General features: G+C 37.6%; 1 protein-coding gene across 1 annotated transcript; it reads left to right on the plus strand.

Moving 5' to 3' along the window:
• The first annotated feature begins 12,777 nt into the window (after window positions 1-12,777).
• On the plus strand, window positions 12,778-14,181 carry LOC110888756 (protein FAR1-RELATED SEQUENCE 7-like). The gene is made up of 2 exons (XM_035986259.1): window positions 12,778-13,233; window positions 13,435-14,181. Exons 1-2 carry the CDS (start codon window positions 12,778-12,780, stop codon window positions 14,179-14,181), a joined length of 1,203 nt encoding a protein of 400 aa, XP_035842152.1.
• The last annotated feature ends 9,185 nt before the right edge of the window (window positions 14,182-23,366 follow it).

Consider the following 23,366-nt stretch of genomic DNA (forward strand, 5'->3'; position numbering starts at 1 on the left):
AGTGTCGGAGGTGTAAATACCAAACAATATTCATATTTTTAGAGTAAACTGCAATTTTACCCCCTGTGATTTGGGGTGATTGGCACCCTTACTCCCCCTAACGAAATAATTGCAATTTTACCCCCAACGTTTGCTGTTATGTCGCAACCTTACCCCCGGCCTCAATCAACAGTAGTTTGACCCTTATAGGTAAGGGTATTTTGGTAATCTTACCCTATATTTATTATTATTATTATTTTTATTATTATTATTATTATTTATAAAATCAAATTATCATCATCATCTTCAAATAACAGATCTGATCCTCCATCATCATCATCATCTTCAAATTATCATCATCATCTTCAAGTAACAGATCTGAACCTCCATCTGCGTTTTACCGCTCCTCCACCACTAGCCGCCGCTCCTCCCCACCGCAACCACCCACCCCTTTCTTCCTTCAACCCACAAGAACAGATCTGAACCTCCATCGGCGTTACTTAACCAAATCGCTAGCCGGAGAAATATTAACACTTCGATTGGTCTCCGGAGAAGTTAACCATCGGCGTCGGATAATCGTAGTCACGTTAACCATCGGCGTCTTTCAGTGCCTTGTGTTTGTCAATATCATGTTTTTAAGGAAAATGAATTGATTAAAGAAAAACAATTTGCTGCTGAAAATCAAATCTAAACTAAGGCTACACGGTATGGGGGTCGGCCCCGGCCCGTCGCGGGTCGGCGACGGTCCAAACACCGTGCCGCCCCCATCCGTCCCCGTCCTCTCCGTCCCATTCTAGCCGTTTGCGACGAAGCGTTTATGGTGGGCCCCCCACCTTTTTGACCGTTATAAATAAATTTTTTTTTCAAACGGCTATATTTTAAAAACCACCCCATTTCACTTCCATTTTTATAAATACTCACATCTTTAACCCCTTTTTTCACAACTTTTCACCCACTACCACCCCATCTCTCTCACATTTTATAAACCACTCTTCCCTTTTTATAAAAAATCATCATATTTTGTACCATTTTTTACCCGCTACCACCCCATCTCTCGCTAAAAAATTATCATCGCTTCACCCGTTTCTTCCATTTCTTCAATTTCTTCTATGTCTTCATCGTCTTCGTCCGAGTGGTATTCATCATCTTCGGAAGAGGATGCTATTATGCACAACATGATTATGAACGCGGCTCAGGTGTTCATGGCGGCCGATGAAGGGTCGTCCCAACGGCTAACTAGACGAGCAAAATATAACCGAGACCAAGAAGGTATTTTATTTTTTTTCCTTATGTTTTATATAGTTTTTAAAATGTATTTTATAATTAATTTCATTTATGTTTTGTTCTAAATTTATAGCCGGCCACGATAAACTAATAGCCGATTATTTTGCCGACGAACCCGTGTACCCAGCCGAGATTTTTCGACGTCGTTTCCGCATGAGTCGTCCACTGTTCTTACGTATTGCAGGCGACATGGCGCTGTCTGATCCGTTTTTTACATTGCGAAACGATGCTAGGGGGCAAAGGGGTTTCAGTAATTTACAAAAATGTACGTCGGCCATTCGCCAACTTGCATACGGTTTCGCACCCGATGCATTAGACGAGTACATTCGGATGTCTGAAAGAACCGCACGTCGATGCTTGCACAAGTTTTGCCAATGGGTTGTCAAATTGTATAGTAAGCGATACCTGCGGAAACCGAACGCAAACGACGTTCAAAAATTATATCAAGCACACGAACAGAGACATGGTTTCCCAGGAATGCTCGGGAGCATTGATTGCATGCACTGGCAGTGGCAGAACTGCCCAGTTGCATGGCAAGGTCAGTATACGAGGGGAGATCAGGGACATCCGACTATCATTCTAGAGGCTGTTGCGTCACAGGATCTCTGGATATGGCATGCTTTTTTTGGTCTACCTGGTTCGCTCAATGACCTCAACATCATATACCAGTCACAGATTTTTGATGATGTAGTGGCGGGTACAGGTCCAGACACAAGCTTTACGGTTTCAGGGGTGGAGTACAGGCGAGGTTACTACCTAGCCGATGGGATATACCCAACGTACTCGACAATCGTTAAAACTATCCCGCACCCGACCGACGACAAAAGAAAAAAGTTTGCAAAGTTTCAAGAGGGCGCAAGAAAAGATATTGAACGGGCTTTTGGTGTTCTACAAAAAAAATGGCACATCATTTCTATTCCAGCACGTTCGCAAACACCAAGGAGGTTACGACACATTATGTACGCTTGTATCATCCTTCATAACATGATCATTGAAGACGAAGGGAGAGCGATATGCGACTACGATGAAAACGCGTCTACTGGAAATTCTGTTCCAGTTAGTGAGGAACAACAAGATTTGAACGCCTTCGCTCTACGTAACGAGTACACACATCACAACCTACAAGCGGACTTGGTGGAGTACATTTGGAACAACGCTCAAAACGAACCCGCCCACCACATGGAAGACGAAGACTAGTAGCTTATTTTAATATGTTAGGATATTTTTAAGTTTTTTTTTTTAACTTTAGGCTTTTAAGTTTATGTTTTTTTTAATATTAGGATATTTTAATATTTATTTTTTTTAAGTTTTCGTAATGTTTTTTAATATTAATGAAAATATTTTGTTACTTTATTTGTTAAATGTTTAAAAAAACTTGAAGATTAAAAAAAATAAAAAAAAAATATAAAAGTGGTGGAGGATGATGACTAGGACCATCCTCCCATGCCCCCTAGTTTTGGAGGATGATCCATCCTTGGGAGGACTATGACGTGTCGCCTACGTGGCGGATCATCCTCCCTTGGAGGACCATCACCATACCTTGTAGTCTAAAGCAACGAAGTTGGAAGTCACGTCCATCTTGGAAACCTTGTAACAATCTTCAGAATTCTCAAGCAGGTTTGCACTTCTTGATCCACAATAAAGTCCACCACTTTGATTCTAATCCAGTACCTACTGTGTTCATCTCCAGAACAGTCAAAATCAAATGGTTTCCTCATAATTGAAGCGAATGGCGGGCTGAACCAACAACGATTACCAGTACTTGTTCTAGGAAACGCCTAAAATTTATACACTCATCTTGAGTTATGGACCTTATTTAGTTAGTATTACAGATATGTGATGCAGTTGCAGTTGCAGGCTTACTGAATGCCACGCTCGTGAATCATGATTCCAATATTTCATTTGAACAGTGTGTGGCGTGATTCAAGGTAGGTCTTTTTCTTTGTGAATGCAATCTATAATCTTTCTTTTTTTTCCTTTTCCTATCCACTCTAATTTGATGGTAAACATTATGCGCTGTTTAAATCTTCTTTCAAGTGACTTCAATCGTATTTAGAAAGGCATTAACAAATATATAATCCACATATTTGATGAAAATTGGAGTAAAATGAATGCATAAGGGGACTGGGGGTGGTTGAGGGTGGTGGCTGGAGGTGGCAGTGGTGGTTGTGGTGGTGAATGGCGGTGACAGTGGTGGCAGGGGGTAATATTACAGAGTAGAACAAAACATAGGGGGTAATATGAAAGGGCATTATAGTAATTTACCCGTGGGGGGTAATTATGCAACATAACAGGAATGTTGGGGGGTAAAATAAAAGGGTAAAATAGTCATTTCACCACCAAGTCAACAGATCAGTCAACAAATTTGAGGCCGGGGGGTAAGGTTGCGACATAACAGCAAACGTTGGGGGGTAAAATTGCAATTATTTCGTTAGGAGGGAGCGGGGGGGTAAAGGTGCCAATCACCCCAAACCACAACGGTTAAAATTGCAGTTTACTCTTTCTTATCTCATCTATTCATCAGCTCTCTCTACTCCATGGTAGTGTCCTATCAGATTTTTCCATTCCAAAATAGGAGGTAACCAACTTTTTCATCCCATGACTAATTTTTATTTATCAACCTAAATAACATTTTTTATATAAACTAGATTTTTCCCCGCCGCGAGTTGCGTTGGCGGCGAGACATAGCATGCATCAAATTCGGTTTTCCCCTACACGTTGCGGTGGGAGACCCATTACTTCAGGTCAATATATAACTCTTTACTAGTGCTCTGCGACTACGTCCAACTTCTTTTACTGTACCAAAATCCTTTAGTTTCAACTCCCCCTACAATAAGAGTCATCAGAAAATGTTACATTGCATTCATTTCTAGAATTGATTGAATAAAAAATAACCAGCTTTGACTCGATTTCTAGTTAGGCGACCACCTCTTCATTAGCCAGAAAAAACCTTTACTCTCTTCATTAGCAAGAAAAAACCTTTACTCCTACAGTTTAAAATAAATTCTTTAGGTAACCAACTTCAAACCAAACCAACCAGACTCGGTGATTCATACAACGATGAAAACAAACTATTAAGAAGCTACATTTCAAACATGCAAGTCATATAGCCTAATAAAAAATATATTCACATGTATCTTATACAAAGCATAAGAGGAAGCCTTGAGAGCAAGGACTATAGCGAGCAAGATTAACAACAAAGAGAAAGAAATGGAACCAAAGCTGCACCATAGACAAAATTAGTAATGCACGTTTCTGTTAAAAAAAGCATATAATTAATGGCAGCCTTTGAAAAAAAAAACCTCTGAATATAAGCATAATTATGAATAGGATTGAGTCTATAATTCATTGCTAAAACAAACTCTAATAATTATCTAAATTCTCAAATAATAGACGACTTGTAGTTCTACAAGAAATAACAAACAACCAAATCAATAATCAAGCATCATATATAAAAAAAGGCAAACACCATCAACGACCTAGACACAATAACTAAGAATTCAACAACCACATCGGTAATACTAGACAAATGGACACAACAACACATTAAACATATAGTCTACAGACGCCCCAAAAAAAGCATATAACCTTTCTATGATATGGGTGTGGTTCTAAGTAAACATCTAACAAAAAGACATAGCAAATGAGACATACATACTTTGTATGGCAAGCAAGCTTCCATAACTCATATTAACGAAACGTGGACTTTGTAAGATAAACTTGGTGGACCATACTCACCAGAACTAAGACATAGCCGAAACAGCAGAATACCCATTTCGAACAGTAATAAATCGTACCCAGAAACGCTAGAACATGAGAAAATGAAGTTTAAACAAAACACAACAAAGTAAACATCAACCAGTTAATAAGTTGAGCAACAAATCTGAGTTGTTGTTTCCCCCACTGTTAGTTGAAATCATCATGCCAGAAGAACATAAGTTCTCTTCAATTAAAGAGTCAAGTGGTCCTTCACATGTTGCACACCAACAGTAGCATAGTTATATAGGCTCAGACCTGCTGAAGAAACAAAAATTGCGCGTGTTGGTTGCACTAAGAGGTTAAAGACCTCATATGCCACGCCAATAAACACTAAAATCTCAGTTTCTTCAAACTAAAACAGATCATCAAAGACCAGAAGTAGATACAATAATGACATCACATGCCCACTTCCAAAAAAGGGTTACCGAGATGTGAATGTGTTTGTGCATTGAAACTTTGAAAGCTCAAATATGTATTCGAGGGTTGGACACATATAAGAACGGGTTACGCCATGGCTGCAAACACACAGTTGCAATGTAAGCACTATGCCATCTGGATGTTGCCTCGCCAACATGCTACCCAAATGCTCGATGTACCCTAAAAGTACAATGATCATCACAACTCTAAAACAAATCATAAAGTCTAAAATTGTCGGCTAAAAAGATACAACTGTAAAAACCCAAACCGATGGTTAAGTAAAAGGGTGGAAGAAAAGGTATGCTCTACTTCACACGCCCAAGGGACACGCGTTAAAACCTAGCCAAGACTTTCCATATACAAAACTTTAAGCAGTGGGTACAACCACTAAAGCAACCCAATGTTGCTAATTGATAATGTTAAAATACATACCTAAAACACAATCCTTTGTTTATCAAAACAACCTTAAAAAGCTCAGATATGTAATCGAGGGATGAACACATATAAGACCCTGGTAACAACATGGCTGCAAATACACAGTTGCACAATGAAAACTATGCCATCTGGATCTTGCCCCGCCAAGATGCTACCTGGATCTTTGATATACCCTCAAAATACAATGATCATCACAGCTTTAAAGCATTCCATCAAGCACCTCATATACAGAGTTTCTATGCTAACTACAGAGGCTCAAGCAACCATCATAGCCTTTCATCTCAGCTTACGCATCATAACTCCAACATTTTCAAATCAAATTGGCTAGAGAAAACAAAGCCTGGTGTGTACACATTCGGTACAAATCACATTTTCATATGGATCAAGATAACCCCTGGTTCTTCCTTTGATGGTTCATAAATGAACAATACCTAAGTTCATCATCATAAAATAATATCTGCATATGACATAAAATCATCAAATCAAACATCTACCAGCATCAAATCAAACAAAGCATCTCAGATCGAAATGAAACGTGAAATCAGATAAAACTATATAAGAAAGTTAAGGTTTATACCTTTAACCCTAAAGGTAAGAGCACAAACAACGGAAACACCATTTGAACAAATGAAAAACCATGAGAGCTTTGTCAAAAACAATTCAAATTCATTTTTTACATTTATCATTTTATTCGAATACAATGTTAGAAATTTAGTTTACATGTTTAACTTTACATGAATTCTTTACACATGTGTAAATTTGTTTTATGTACACATATGAAAAATATCTAATAAGAGTGATTTTGAGAGGAGAAATGAATTATCTGATATTGTAAATTCTTTTTTTTTTGTTTTTGATATTGTACTTTAATTACAATGAGATTTGTATTGGTTTTGTTTGGTTTTTTCATTCGTTTTCACGGTTCTCGCAATATTTAGGTAGCATTTGGTGTGAGCTAATGAAGGAAGGAATGGAATAACCCATTCGAGGGCAATGGAAATAGGATTGTTTGGTTGCTTAATGGAATGGAATAAAGCATTACATAGGTTATTCCATCCCCTCTAAACTAACCCAAATGCATTCATTGCTCCCCTCTATTTTTTTAATTCCCTGGTCACTGATAATGCTGGTTTTCTTTTTTTTACTCTCTCTCGTCCTATTTTCCCGCTTCTTCTGTTTGATCGCTGATATCGTATCCCACAAACAAAGAAGAGATCATAATCAATATTGGTTACATGCTCCCTCTTCAATAGCAGAAAGTCATTGACTCCTCTAAAAAGCCTATTCGTCATTCAAGGATTTTTTTTTCCATCAAACACAAAATTGGGTAAGTAGTTGATTCATAATATACCGATTGTTTTCAGTTAATTACAATTTCAATTATTTACAGTAGAATGTTCATCTTTTGAAACACCAACTTGCTATTTCATTTGTTTTCTGTCAACATCCTTCGTTGATTTTGTATGTTTGGCATCGAATGAGTGATGAACTTGAACTCTGTACATAATTTACTAAAGTTTATGTATAACTTTGATTAGCTCTATAAATATATGCGTTTTGATTATATATAGATTTACAACATTAAAGTACTTGTGTGTGGTGCTCAGAAGTATAGGGTTAGGTTATGGTTCTTGAAATGTTTGGAATTTGGTTAGCGGTTCCGGGTTGGTTCGACCCAGTTTCGGGTTGGTTTGACACAGTTTTTCGGGTAGGTAACAAGTCTAGTTTAGATGAATATAAGGGTGTTATATGTATATTTTGTTGGGTTTCCATGGTGATCAGTTAAAAACTTTTGTTTATCAAAACTCGGTTTAATAAATAATACTCAATTAATTAAGCGAGTTAATCAATAACACGTAGCAGAAAATAAACGAGTGATTAACAATAAACGAAACCCGACAGGATATGGTTACATGCAAATACGAGCACAGTGATAAGGATATCTAACTACCGATGAGAAAGATATACCTCGGTTAATAACTAACCGGTCGAGACACCGAGGTTCAGCGAACACGTGCTAGTGACACGAATTGACGGAACGCAGGTATAACCCCGGGTAGCAGCGTCGGCGGAGCGGCGGGGCGGTGGCCGACGGCGGCGGAGCGGGTGTGAGTGTTAGGGAGTTCTTGTGCAAAAACTCTAACTCCATTCTTGAACACCATGCTTGTTTATATAGAATATGAAGGTCCATGCATGTTTGCCAAGTGGCGGACATGCACATGCATGTGCGGCAAGTGGCGAAGAGGCTATGCATGCGCGGCAAGTGGCGATGCAAGTGTGCATGCACGACAAGTGACGAAGAGGCTATGCATACGCGACAAGTGGCGATGCGTGGGTGCATGTGCAACAAGTGGTGACATGAGTATACCCGTCTCACCTGGTTGTAGGATCGGTTTTGACTCCGTAACAATTGCGAACCGACTCGTGTAACGTGCGGAATCCATACACGGACGTGACCGAACACACAAGACGTAATATAATCGGTGATTCAATAAAAGATCTGAAAAGTACAAAGTCACGTGAATGACCTAGAACACTTTCTCTCTCTACTTTCTCTTTCTAAGCACCAAGCTCTCCAATCTCCAAAATGAGCAAAAAGTCTCCAAAGCTAACCCTAAGGGTTTTATTTATAGGCCAAGGGGCTTAATGAGATTTCTCATTAATTACAGAATTACCACCTTGCCTTTTCCTACATATTACAATGTAAAGCATAGAATTAAACTGTTTCTGCTACGATTTGTCTTGACGGAGGCGATAGACATAAATGCACCAACACCGGTCCATGTACTCGTCTCTCAAATAATACCCGTAACAAGTTTTTTAATTAAGATAAGCAATTATATTATTAATAATATAAACCCGCTCATGATCGTATATTTAATTATGATTCATTTTGCATATCCTTCATTACCAGTTAAACCAGTTAAGTGGATTTTAGTTTGTCGCCCACGGTGTAACTCTTACGGGTCATAACTCGGTCGGCTGCGTTAATTAATCAGACTAGTCTATTTTTCCATCAGTTTCCCATTTGGACGGTTTTTCAATTAAGTTCTTTAACGCTGACAGCTAGAGGTGCTCTAGCTACACATGGCTGTCCCCAACAAGTAATGACGCTTTAAAGTCATTAATCAAAACATCTTGGGACATCCTATTGCAAGACAACGAGCTTATGGTAATCGTTGTCATCTATCCTTTCCGTATAAGACATCAATTAAACAATGAAACATGGATCAGATTCAATCTCACATGGCGTTCAATCATTATCGTTCTCGTTCAAGAATCAAAGTGGTCCAATCAAACACACAGTAAGTTTGGGTAAGGCCTTACACTTCACCAGTTTGAATCAACGTGTAACACCTCGTAAAATTGTCTCCAATTATGTGAAGACATGTGTCCTAAACCCTAAACGTGTAATTAATTGACTTTGAAGGACTAAAGTTGACAAACAATGAAAAGATGTATGCGGAGGGACTAAGAGTGTCAACATGCTAAAACTATGCCTCTGAATGACCTTACATGATGTTCGTATTCTTAAACGAATAAATTATTGGGTGTGAGAAGCCATTTGTGAAAAAACAAGTGAAAGTTACAAGATGAAAAGGTTAAACGTGTCAACATGAAGGTCTTGCTGGATGCGGGCTTCTATAATCCTTAGCTGCATGCCCTAGTTTGTTGCACCGTTAACAATGGTTCTTATCATACTGTGCATTGTGATGCCGATTGCATTTGTTGCACTTGGGTCGGTTCCTTGGTAACCGCCCTGGTTTTGGTTGGTTAGAGCTTGCTGGTGGGGACCTTTGTTACCCTCGAACTTCCTCTGCTGAGCTTGAGCTTGTGTGGGGCTAGGATCATTGCCATGGTTACCATCCCATTTGCGCTTGTTATCACTAGAGGTATCAGTAACAGCACTGATTCGCTTGGGAAACTTGCCCTGTTCCATTGCTTGATCGATAAGACGGTGTGCCAAATGGACGACTTGCTGAATTGTTGGGAGGTTAGTTGAAGTCACCAAGCTTTAGATTTCGGGAACTAAGCCCTTGAGATAAAGCTCAATTCTTTTGTAAGAAGGTTGTGACAAGTTAGGACATAAATCAAACAGTGGTGATAAACTAACTTGGAATCTGAGATGCAATAGTGTGTGCAATAAAAGAAAGGGGATGAAGCTCCAAGAGAATGAGTGTAGGTTGCTGTTGAAATGATTGAAGAGGTGTTGTCGCCGTCAATTTTAAATAGAGAGGAGAATGTTCTAGGGTTTCCAAACAGGGGAGAATGTTTTCTAAAAGAAGTGAATGTTTTTGGAAAGTTGTTGTCGTCAAATATTCTTGGGGAAAGGTACTAGGGTTTGCAGCATATGGGTATTTATACTAATCAAAAGATACCGCACACACCTGTGCGGTTCAGGTGTGCGCCCTCAATGGGTGTGCGGTCCACTAAAGTCCAAATGGATGAAGTGTGCGGCCACTTGTGGGCCAATCACCAAAATAAAGTGTGTAGCCATAGGAGTGTGTGAGGTGATGGTGGTGTGCGGCTAAGCATTTATTAATAAATGATAAGTTCTTATATTAACTATAACTCGCACATTCACACACAAGCATACAAATATATATATATATATATATATATATATATATATATATATATATATATATATATATATAGGCGAAGTGTAGGATACAAATCCCCTAATCATACATTACATACGCGAATTTATTGGCCGTACACGTGTCCTGATTCGTTTTTCTCTGATAAGGTTAAATCAGACAATTCATCCAATCATCCGAGGGCAAATTCGTCTCTTCATTCAATCAACGAGAAGTTCGTTATACTAATATCCCAGTAATTATTATTCGAATCAGTTTCAAATTTTTCATAATTCTCAAATTGCAGTTTTCGTTCTTCTGCGTTAGGGTTTGATTCAATTGTTTTTTTCGATGGATCCACAGAGCATCACCGGACGAAACACAGATGTTGATTTTGAAGAAGCTCGATCGATCAGTGATAATGTTCAATTATCTGCGTGTCAGAGAGTTTCGAGTGAGGATGTTTTAAATCTCGAACCTGCAAATCGAAATCCAAATCGAAATGCAAGTACAAGTGGTGTAAATGAGTGTTCTAATGGTAATTATGTTAATTCGGATCTTTAAATTGTTCGTAGACTTGTTTTGTTTAATCGTAGCAATGATTTTGCATTGTTGTAACTGTTTTGAAGTTTGAATGTTGAGTATAATTGATATAAAAGCAACATGTATAAGTTCGCATGTTATGAGTCTTGCAATTCGCATGTGATGTTTATTCTAAATACTGATTTCGCATGTTATAATATAATAAATCGCATGTGTAAAACATATTTATCAAAATCATCATTTTCGCATGTTATGGTTCATACAATTCGCACGTGTTGTTGTTCTTATGATGAAATTATGGAGTTATTAATATATCGCATGTTAGGAGTCCCATAATTCGCATGTGTTTTTCTTTTTATTTTATTTGATTTATGTAGATGAAAGGGTTTACACTCCGGAGGTTGAAGCATTAGCTACACCAGTGGTTGGAATGCAATTTACCTCTATTGAACAAGCATATGTGTTTTTACCAATCATATGCTAAGTTAGCTGGTTTTTCTACTCGAAAAGGTGGTGAAGTACACAGTGGTGGTATAATCAAAACTAAGTATTTTGTTTGTACTAAAGAGGGACATAAGCCATTGTGTATTGACGATGCTTATTCGAAGTCAAAAAAGCCATTCAAATCAAGGAGCGAGGGGACCATTAGAACTGGGTGCAAAGCTCAACTTATGATTTGCACGGTGGATGGTAGATTATATACAGTAAAGAGATTTGTTGATGGCCATAATCATAAGTTTGTTTGTCCACACGATATTTATATGCTGCCAGCGTACAGACAATTGTCAGATGTCCAGGAGGAGATGATATGGGAACTAGGCACTTTAAACCTTGGCCCTGTCAAAGCTTTCCATATAATGAGAAAATGTTACGGTGGTTTCGAGAACGTCGGCGCCACGGTTGATGATTGCAAAAATTTTAGGAATCGAATTAACAACTATAGAGGAGAATATGACGCTGACATGGTGATTAATAGGTTGACCGACAAAAAACAGTATTTAGTTGATTATTCGTTTGAATATTCTGTTGATGATGACAAACGATTAACTGGTTTGCTCTGGGCCGATGGGTTATGCAAGCGTAACTTTATGGAGTTCGGGGATGTGATATCGTTCTATGCAACTTTCAAGACAAACAGGTAAGTGTTACATAAAATGGTTTTTATTTATTTTCTCATGTTATATGATTTCCTAAACTTGCAATATCGCATGTTAATATATATTGAAGAGTAGGTGTTTAATATATCACATGTTATACTGTATATTTTCGCATGTGATATTTTGTCTATTTCGCATGTTACAATGTGTATTTCGCATGTGTTTGTTCAAGTACAAGATGGTGTTTGTTCCGTTCACTAGGATTGACAACCACTGTCGAAATGTAACCCTTGGAGCTGGGTTGTTGGCATCGGAGAGCATTGAATCCTATAAATGGCTTCTGAATTCATTCGTAAAGTCATTTGGTCGGCAGCCACAGGTTATAGTGATGGACCAAGACCCTGCTATGAAACAGGCTATTGAGGAGGTTTTTTCTACCAGCAGACATAGATTGTGCATGTGGCACACAATGAAAAAAGTGACAGATAAGGTATAGCATGCTATATTGTCTTTCGTTAGCGTTTTTTTATAATATAGATTTTGTTATAGGCTGATATAAAAATCACTTTTTATAGGTTGGACACGAGTTGTGTAATAATGATTAGTTTAAAAGGAGGATGTGCGATATTGTATGGACTGATTCCATTGATCCTCAAGAATTTGAGAGATAGTGGAAGTTGGTAATGATTGAGTACGGTCTTACACAAAATAAATGGATTGATGATATGTTTGCGATGAGATCCATGTGGATTCCAGCTTTTTACCGGCACGAGCCAATGTCTAGACTTAAGAGAACAATATCGAGATCAGAGAGTGAGAACCATTTTTTTTGCCAGGTGGCTAATTCACAACTCACTCTTGTAGAGTTTATGAATCATTTTGATGGTGTAATGGATGTCCAAAGGTTCAATTATAGAAAGAATGATCACATTTCAAGATATACTGAGCCTAATGATTGGAGCCAAACTACTTTGGAAAAAGATGTTGCTAAGATATACACCAGGTCTATATTCTTTGATCAGCAAATAGAGATATATGGAACTATTACCAAATGTCTGCCGATGGACACCAAAATCGAGGGTCCACAGATAAGGATATCGTTGAAAGACTTTAAAGCTCATGGAGATGGGTTATTAGAGGTATTATAGCATATATATTTAAAACATGCGATTTTGAAAACCTACATGCGAATTTCATACAGAACATGATTTTGCAATATGCGACTTTGATGTACGCATGCGATTTTAAATTAATACAATTACATGATTTTATAGACATGCAAAATTGTTCATTTACACCTGAGATTTTAATTTTTAATATATTTTTTTTGGTTTTCTCAGGTGTGTTTCAAGAATCTTGAAAATGATATAACTGCACAGTGTAGCTGTTTGCGTTTTGAACAGTATGAGCTGCTATGTAAACACATCTATTTTCTTTTCAAGATGTTTGGTGTTAAAGAAATACCAAAGAAATACGTTATGAAGAGATGGACAAAGGATGTGGTTCCGAATGAATTAAATGCCACGTTAGATGTAAAGGTGAATGATAAGGATGAGCAACAGAAGGCTAAACAGATTGCTCGTGAAATCATCTACACAGGGGAGTATTTGGTTAGCAATTTGATTTCCAACCTTGATCAACTTGTTTTAGTGAGGGATCAAATGAAGCAGATTAAAGAGAAAGTTGATCAGAGTCGTATAACCAAGCAACTTGATCCAAAGTTTGACCGGTTTTCAAAGTTGATTGGTTACCAACAACTAGTAACTAATGCACTTCCTACTATCTGTGTGCCGGCTGGTATAAGAAACAAAGGACGTGGCTCGCATAAAAGGATTAAATCAAAGAAGGAACAAATGATTAGCCGCAAAGGAAAAAGGTCAAGGACATGTAGTGTATGCAACGAAAAAGGTTATGATATTCGGACTTGCGAGATACTGAAAGGCAAACAACAAAAGAAGATGAAGGGAGTCCAGATTGAAAAAGATCCCAGACACAAAGCCAACGAGGTCGAAGACGATGAAGAGGAAGATGAGTTTAAAGATTACAGTGGAAGTGGTGATGATGGCACTGTAGTAGAAGTTCAGTGAAAGGAGGTTTCAGATGAGGAAGATTAATTTTTTTTAATGTACATGCGATTTTACAAGACAAACAAGCGATTTCATACATATGAGTTTATATCATACAATCATGCGATTTAGTATGTAAACATGCGATTTCATATGCATCAGTATATAAGTAGGTTACATGCAATTTCACTTTGTTTTCATTTTAGTACATGCGATTTTGAGTTATCTTGTTTTTTTTTTTTTTTTTTTTTTTGTGACAAAGATGTCTAAATCATTCATGCGATTTATATTATAATGAAGCAAAAGTTGTCTTCAAAACTTGTACCAAAAACATAAATATAAAGTAGTTGTTATTGTCTAACATAAATAAAACCATAAAACCATTAAACAGAAATCTAGTTACTTGAAGCAAATATTTTGTCACATTCAATCGAGCTGAACTTCATCTTCTCTTTCACAGTGTTTAGAGCGTCTTTCAGGAAAGAGAATGCTAAGTCATCAGCTCGAGAATGTTCCTTCATGTGATTCAAAGCTGCGTCCTTGAAGCTTGATGGTTGTTCATTAAGTAGTCTCTCCCACATCTCTTGATTTCACCACAGGAATTATGCAACATAACAGGAATGTTGGGGAGTAAAATAAAAGGGTAAAATAGTCATTTCACCACCAAGTCAACAGATCAGTCAACAAATTTGACGCCGACGGGTAAGGTTGCGACATAACAGCAAACGTTGGGGGTAAAATTGCAATTATTTCGTTAGGGGGGGGGGGGGTAAGGGTGCCAATCACCCCAAACCACAACGGTTAAAATTGCAGTTTACTCTTTTTTATCTCATCTATTCATCAGCTCTCTCTACTCCATGGTAGTGTCCTATCAGATTTTCCATTCCAAAATAGGCGGTAACCAACTTTTTCATCCCATGACTAATTTTTATTTATCAACCTAAATAACATTTTTTATATAAACTAGATTTTCCCCGCCGCGCGTTGCGTTGGCGGCGAGACATAGCATGCATCAAATTCGGTTTTCCCCTACACGTTGCGGTGGGAGACCCATTACTTCAGGTCAATATATAACTCTTTACCAGTGCTCTGCGACCACGTCCAACTTCTTTTAATGTACCAAAATCCTTTAGTTTCAACTCCCCCTACAATAAGAGTCATCAGAAGATGTTACATTGCATTCATTTCTAGAATTGATTGAATAAAAAATAACCAGCTTTGACTCGATTTCTAGTTAGGCGACCACCTCTTCATTAGCCAGAAAAAACCTTTACTCTCTTCATTAGCAAGAAAAAACCTTTACTCCTACAGTTTAAAATAAATTCTTTAGATAACCAACTTCAAACCAAACCAACCAGACTCGGTGATTCATACAACGATGAAAACAAACTATTAAGAAGCTACATTTCAAACATGCAAGTCATATAGCCTAATAAAAAATATATTCACATGTATCTTATACAAAGCATAAGAGCAAGCCTTGAGAGCAAGGACTATAGCGAGCAAGATTAACAACAAAGAGAAAGAAATGGAACCAAAGCTGCACCATAGACAAAATTAGTAATGCACGTTTCTGTTAAAAAAGCATATAATTAATGGCAGCCTTTGAAAAAAAAACCTCTGAATATAAGCATAATTATGAATAGGATTGAGTCTATAATTCATTGCTAAAACAAACTCTAATAATTATCTAAATTCTCAAATAATAGACGACTTGTAGTTCTACAAGAAATAACAAACAACCAAATCAACAATCAAGCATCATATATAAAAAAAAGGCAAACACCATCAACGACCTAGACACAATAACTAAGAATTCAACAACCACATCTGTAATACTAGACAAATGGACACAACAACACATTAAACATACAGTCTACAGACGCCCCAAAAAAAAGCATATAACCTTTCTATGATATGGGTGTGGTTCTAAGTAAACATCTAACAAAAAGACATAGCAAATGAGACATACATACTTTGTATGCCAAGCAAGCTTCCATAACTCATATTAACTAAACGTGGACTTTGTAAGATAAACTTGGTGGACCATACTCACCAGAACTAAGACATAGCCGAAACAGCAGAATACCCATTTCGAACAGTAATAAATCGTACCCAGAAACGCTAGAACATGAGAAAATGAAGTTTAAACAAAACACAACAAAGTAAACATCAACCAGTTAATAAGTTGAGCAAAAAATCTGAGTTGTTGTTTCCCCCACTGTTAGTTGAAATCATCATGCCAGAAGAACATAAGTTCTCTTCAATTAAAGAGTCAAGTGGTCCTTCACATGTTGCACACTAGCAGTAGCATAGTTATATAGGCTCAGACCTGCTGAAGAAACAGAAATTGCGCGTGTTGGTTGCACTAAGAGGTTAAAGACCTCATATGCCACGCCAATAAACACTAAAATCTCAGTTTCTTCAAACTAAAACACATCATCAAAGACCAGAAGTAGATACAATAATGACATCACATGCCCACTTCCAAAAAAGGGTAACCGAGATGTGAATGTGTTTGTGCATTGAAACTTTGAAAGCTTAAATATGTATTTGAGGGTTGGACACATATAAGAACGGGTTACGCCATGGCTACAAACACACAGTTGTAATGTAAGCAATATGCCATCTGGATGTTGCCTCGCCAACATGCTACCCGGATGCTCGATGTACCCTAAAAGTACAATGATCATCACAACTCTAAAACAAATCATAAAGTCTAAAATTGTCGGCTAAAAAGATACAACTGTAAAAACCCAAACCGATGGTTAAGTAAAAGGGTGGAAGAAAAGGTATGCTCTACTTCACACGCCCAAGGGACACGCGTTAAAACCTAGCCAAGACTTTCCATATACAAAACTTTAAGTAGTAGGTACAACCACTAAAGCAGCCCAATGTTGCTAATTGATAATGTTAAAATACATACCTAAAACACAATCCTTTGTTTATCAAAACAACCTTAAAAAGCTCAGATATGTAATCGAGGGATGAACACATATAATACCCTGGTAACAACATGGCTGCAAATACACAGTTACACAATGAAAACTATGCCATTTGGATCTTGCCCCGCCAAGATGCTACCTGGATCTTTGATAGACCCTCAAAATACAATGATCATCACAGCTTTAAAGCATTCCATCAAGCACCTCATATACAGAGTTTCTATGCTAACTACAGAGGCTCAAGCAACCATCATAGCCTTTCATCTCAGCTTACGCATCATAACTCCAACATTTTCAAATCAAATTGGCTAGAGAAAACAAAGCCTGGTGTGTACACATTCGGTACAAATCACATTTTCATATGGATCAAGATAACCCCTGGTTCTTCCTTTGATGGTTCATAAATGAACAATACCTAAGTTCATCATCATAAAATAATATCTGCATATGACATAAAATCATCAAATCAAACATCTACCAGCATCAAATCAAACAAAGCATCTCATATCGAAATGAAACGTGAATTCAGATAAAACTATATAAGAAAGTTAAGGTTTATACCTTTAACCCTAAACGTAAGAGCACAAACAACGGAAACACCATTTGAACAGATGAAAAACCATGAGAGCATTGTCAAAAACAATTCAAATTCATTTTTTACATTTATCATTTTATTCGAATACAATGTTTGAAATTTAGTTTACATGTTTAACTTTATGTGAATTCTTTACACATGTGTAAATTTGTTTTATGTACACATATGAAAAATATCTAATAAGAGTGATTTTGAGAGGAGAAATGAATTATTTGATATTGTAAATTCTTTTTTTTTTGTTTTTGATATTGTACTTTAATTACAATGAGATTTGTATTGGTTTTGTTTGGTTTTTTCATTCGTTCTCACGGTTCTCGCAATATTTAGGTAGCTTTTGGTGTGAGGTAATGAAAGAAGGAATGGAATAACCCATTCGAGGGCAATGAAAATAGGATTGTTTGGTTGCTTAATGGAATGGAATAAAGCATTACATAGGTTATTCCATCCCCTCTAAACTAACCCAAATGCATTCATTGTTCCCCTCTATTATTTTCATTCCGTTGTCACTGATAATGCTGGTTTTCTTTTTTTACCCTCTCTCGTCCTATTTTCCCACTTCTTCTGTTTGATCGATGATATCGTATCCCACAAACAAAGAAGAGCTTATGATCAATATTGGTTACATGCTCCCTCTTCAATAGCAGAACGTCATTGACTCCTCTAAAAAGCCTATTCGTTATTCAAGGATTTTTTTTTCCATCAAACACAAAGTTGGGTAAGTAGTTGATTCATAATATGCCGATTGTTTTCATTTAATTACAATTTCAATTATTTACAGTAGAATGTTCATCTTTTGTGTAACACCTCGAAATTTTTGTATCCAATATATAAACGACACATGTCACTTACGACAAAAGTAAAGTAAACCCGGATTTAATTAAAGATGTATGGTAGGATTTTTGAACACATCGACATGTTAACTTACACCTCTGAGCGACTCCATTACAAATCCCGAGACCCTAACATGATTAATAAACATCTAATATACCTTAATCCGGTGATTACTAATAATGATGGATGCCGACTTTGCAAGAAATGGATCCTATGAAAATATTGCACATTAAATCTCCATTCATGAATCCTATCATTGTTCAATTCAACTACATTGCATAATGGGGTAGACAACTGTTCAAGCATGGGTTAAAGGCATGGTGCTGATAATTCATGGCCAGAAATAATTCATATCAAGTTGTCTGTTCAAATGCATGAAAGGTTATTTTTTTGCTTCTGACAAGGGCTTACGGACCGCAAGGGTCCTGCCTTACGGACCGTAAGGTGTGAAAGGTTAAAACGTTTTCTCTGTCAAAGGCTTACGGACCGCAAGAGCCCTGCCTTACGGTCCGTAAGGGGTGCCCAGCGACAGTAAGTTGGCTGTTGGCTGTTATAACGGTTAAACCGACTTACCAAGATATTTTTGGGGACATGGGCGACTCCTAACACTTCCTAGGCACTAGGATACACTTGTAAATGATCTGGATCACCCCATAGACTTAGTTGTCACCATCTTGGAGGATGTTGAACACTATAAAAGGCCATTCATGTTGTAACAATTGTTCACACCTTCTTTCAATACTTCTGCTCATTTCTGGAACTCAAGCTTTCTCTCTAGGCTTCACAAGTCGTGCATAGGACTCTTGTAAGTATGTTTAACCCTTTGTGGTTTAGTTTTTGCTTAAGTATAGCTTAAAAGTTAATCCGTCGTAATTAACGATTGACTTAGCGGTTAATCACAAATGGTCCAGTGATTAATCGAAACAAAGGTAGTCATATGTTGGTAATCACGTGGGCTTTAAACCCTCAAAAGGGCACCCTCTGATTCCCACTCTAACTAGTCCGAATGTCAAGTCAAACTTGCTTAGAAAAAGTCAACAGAATGCTAATTTGCGATATTATGCATAATCAGTAATGTAGATAGTGTGTAACCTGTTTTAACACTCACATAACATGATAATAGGTATACTAACTAGTCTAAGCTTGTTTGATCCGACCGTTTGCTATTTTGACCCGGTTCGGAACCGAAAGTCGCAAAACTTTGACTTTTGCTTTGACTTCAGTTCTGACCCGTTATGGTATGTTTTAGATATGCCTTAGGACTCTCTTAGGACCAGGTTACATGATGGTATAACCCTCTGTGACCGGTTCGTTGTTTGTCCGAGTCTTTTACACATTTCTGTTAAACGCCTAAAAGTTGACCATAACGCCCTTTTTACTTTAAAATGAGAATTTTGGACATGTGAAAGGACAATGACCTTAGTTACTGATTTCTAAGCATGTCCCTAAAATTTCACATCAATCCAAGGTCTAGAATGGGAGTTATGCTAAATAGCGCAATTACGGAAACTTTAGTAATTAAATAGCGCAATTAGCATAAAGCCTATCTAAACCCAAATTTCGACACCAAACCTTTTACACACTGATGTAAATTAATATTTTAGGATTTTTAAAGATTTTTAATCATTTTTAGCCTGCTCATAACCTACGGTTATGGCATCGGTTCGGTAAATACCGAATATACCCTTTTTGGACATAACTTGAGTTCTACAAGGTATTTTGACCCGATTCTAGTTGCTACTGATTTTAAATAATAAATAGAGTATTTTAGACTTTACAAACTATTCGGAAAACTCAGATTTCCTGTAGAACTCAGAAACCTCTTTTATAATCTTTAAAATGCCCGAAATACCCTTACGGGGCATATAATGGATTTAAACTCGTTACGGGCATTATGAAAGGTATCCCACTGATACCACAACCTCTTTAAAGCATATTGACTTAAGAAACCTGTGTAGGACTCTTACGGTTACCCGTTACCCCTTTTGCGCGCACGGTTCGGTTTATGTAACTAGTTTACATAAACTAGCCGAAACGGGTCAAACCTCATCGTTTATACCTCAAAATCCAGAGTGTGGTTATATTACCCATATAAAACAAGTCTTCATACTTGTTGGGTCAAAACCACATTCCATTCCCGGTTTTCGCCTTTCACGCGATTAAACCGTAATTATCCTTTGAAACTGACCGGTCTAAGCTAAGGCTAAATTAAAGACCCATTAGGATTCTAATAGGTTGTTTAAACCTTCGTTCCAGAATAGGAGACCAGTAAAAGAAACTTGCATTGTTTATTAAGGATATTACTTGCTCAGGTAAATACTTTTAACTTATTTTCCGTTATACGGGCTTGGGTTACGGTATTTAAAATACCGCTTGGTCGGGCAATTGACCCCAACTCATTAGTAGTTGGGTATTATCAATATGACCCATTTAAAAATTGTTTTGTTGGCTTTACGCCTTTGGGAGCTTAATGACCATGTCCCGGATATCCTTGGCAGCATTTTACGAAATGGCCACGACCTAGACACGCGGGTGTAGGCGTACACCCGTCAATGTGTCCATAACTATAAAGGTATAACCGTTGGTTTTCCCGCCACGACTTTATGCTTTGTGGCGTGTCTATTAACCTTAAACCCGGCACGACCCGGGCGACCGAACGCATAGTGAACATGTAATTCTTTTACAAGATTTAAATTGATAAATTATCCCAAGTTATAAAGAGTTTATGCGTTGTGCATTCAAATCAATTTTATTAAAACATTTTACAAAAGTTTCGGTTGAATGTATTTACCAGTGTAAACTGACGTATTTTCCCCAACAAGATTAATGCAGGTTCTACACGTAATAGGCTGGCCACTCCTTAGCATCGTTAGAGTCTCGCAAGCTTGGGATGCCAATATCTGTTGAACAATTATTTTTCTATCTTATTTTGATCCCCCGTGGATTATATTTTTACGATTGGTGATACTTGGATATTACATTCGATTGTTGAAATATATTTATCTTTATGCTTCCGCTGTGCATTTATATATTGTGTGGTTTGACTATATTGTTGCCAACTACGTCACGGTAATCCCCCACCGAGCCCACCGGTGATACACGTGGAAATCGGGGTGTGACATTTTGAAACACCAACTTGCTATTTCATTTGTTTTCTGTCAACATCCTTCGTTGATTTTGTATGTTTGGCATCGAATGAGTGATGAACTTGAACTCTGTACATAATTTACTAAAGTTTATGTATAACTTTGATTAGCTCTATAAATATCTGCGTTTTGATTATATATAGATTTACAACATTAAAGTACTTGTGTGTAGTGCTCTGATGTATAGGGTTAGGTTATGGTTCTTGAAATGTTTGGAATTTGGTTAGCGGTTTCGGGTTGGTTCGACCTAGTTTCAGGTTGGTTTGACACAGTTTTCCGGGTAGGTAACAAGTCTAGTTTAGATGAATATAAGGGTGTTATATGTATATTTTGTTGGGTTTCCATGGTGACCAGTTAAAAACTTTTGTTTATCAAAACTTGGTTCAATAAATAATACTCAATTAATTAAGCGAGTTAATCAATAACACGTAGCAGAAAATAAACGAGTGATTAACAATAAACGAAACCCGACAGGATACGATTACATGCAAATACGAGCACAGTGATAAGGATATCTAACTACCGATGAGAAAGATATACCTCGGTTAATAACTAACCGGTCGAGACACCGAGGTTCAGCAAACACGTGCTAGTGACACGAATTGACGGAACACGGGTATAACCCTAGGTAGTGGCGTCGGCGGAGCAGCGGGATGGTGGCCGACGGCGGCGGAGTGGGTGTGAGTGTTAGGGAGTTCTTGTGCAAAAACTCTAACTCCATTCTTGAACACCATGCTTGTTTATATAGAATATGAAGGTCCATGCATGTTTGCCAAGTGGCAGACATGCACATGCATATGCGGTAAGTGGCGAAGAGGCTATGCATGTGCAGCAAGTGGCGATGCAAGTGTGCATGCGCGACAAGTGACGAAGAGGCTATGCATGCGTGACAAGTGGCGATGCGTGGGTGCATGTGCAACAAGTGGTGACATGAGTATACCCGTCTCACCTGGTTGTAGGATCGGTTTTGACTCCGTAACGATTGCGAACCGACTCGTGTAACGTGCGGAATCCGTACACGAACGTGACCGAACACACAAGATGTAGTATAATCGGTGATTCGATAAAATATCTGAAAAGTACAAAGTCACGTGAATCACCTAGAACACTTTCTCTCTCTAAGCACCAAGCTCTCCAATCTCCAAAATGAGCAAAAAGTCTCCAAAGCTAACCCTAAGGGTTTTATTTATAGGCCAAGGGGCTTAATGAGATTTCTCATTAATTACAGAATTACCACCTTGCCTTTTCCTACATATTACAATGTAAATCCTAGAATTAATCTATTTCTGCTACGATTTGTCTTGACAGAGGCGATAGACATAAATGCACCAACACCGGTCCATGTACTCGTCTCTCAAATAATACCCGTAACAAGTTTTTTAATTAAGATAAGCAATTATATTATTAATAATATAAACCCGCTCATGTTCATATATTTAATTATAATTCGTTTTGCATATCCTTCATTACCAGTTAAAGCAGTTAAGTGGATTTTAGTTTGTTGCCCACGGTGTAACTCTTACTGGTCATAACTCGGTCGGCTGCGTTAATTAATCGGACTGGTCTATTTTTCCATCAGTTTCCCATTTGGATGGTTTTTCGATTAAGTTCTTTAACACTGACAGCTAGAGGTGCTTTAGCTATACATGGCTGTCCCCAACAAGTTATGACGCTTTAAAGTCATTAACT

Source organism: Helianthus annuus, chromosome 17 (genome assembly GCF_002127325.2).
Source record: "Helianthus annuus cultivar XRQ/B chromosome 17, HanXRQr2.0-SUNRISE, whole genome shotgun sequence".
NCBI lineage: Eukaryota > Viridiplantae > Streptophyta > Magnoliopsida > Asterales > Asteraceae > Helianthus > Helianthus annuus.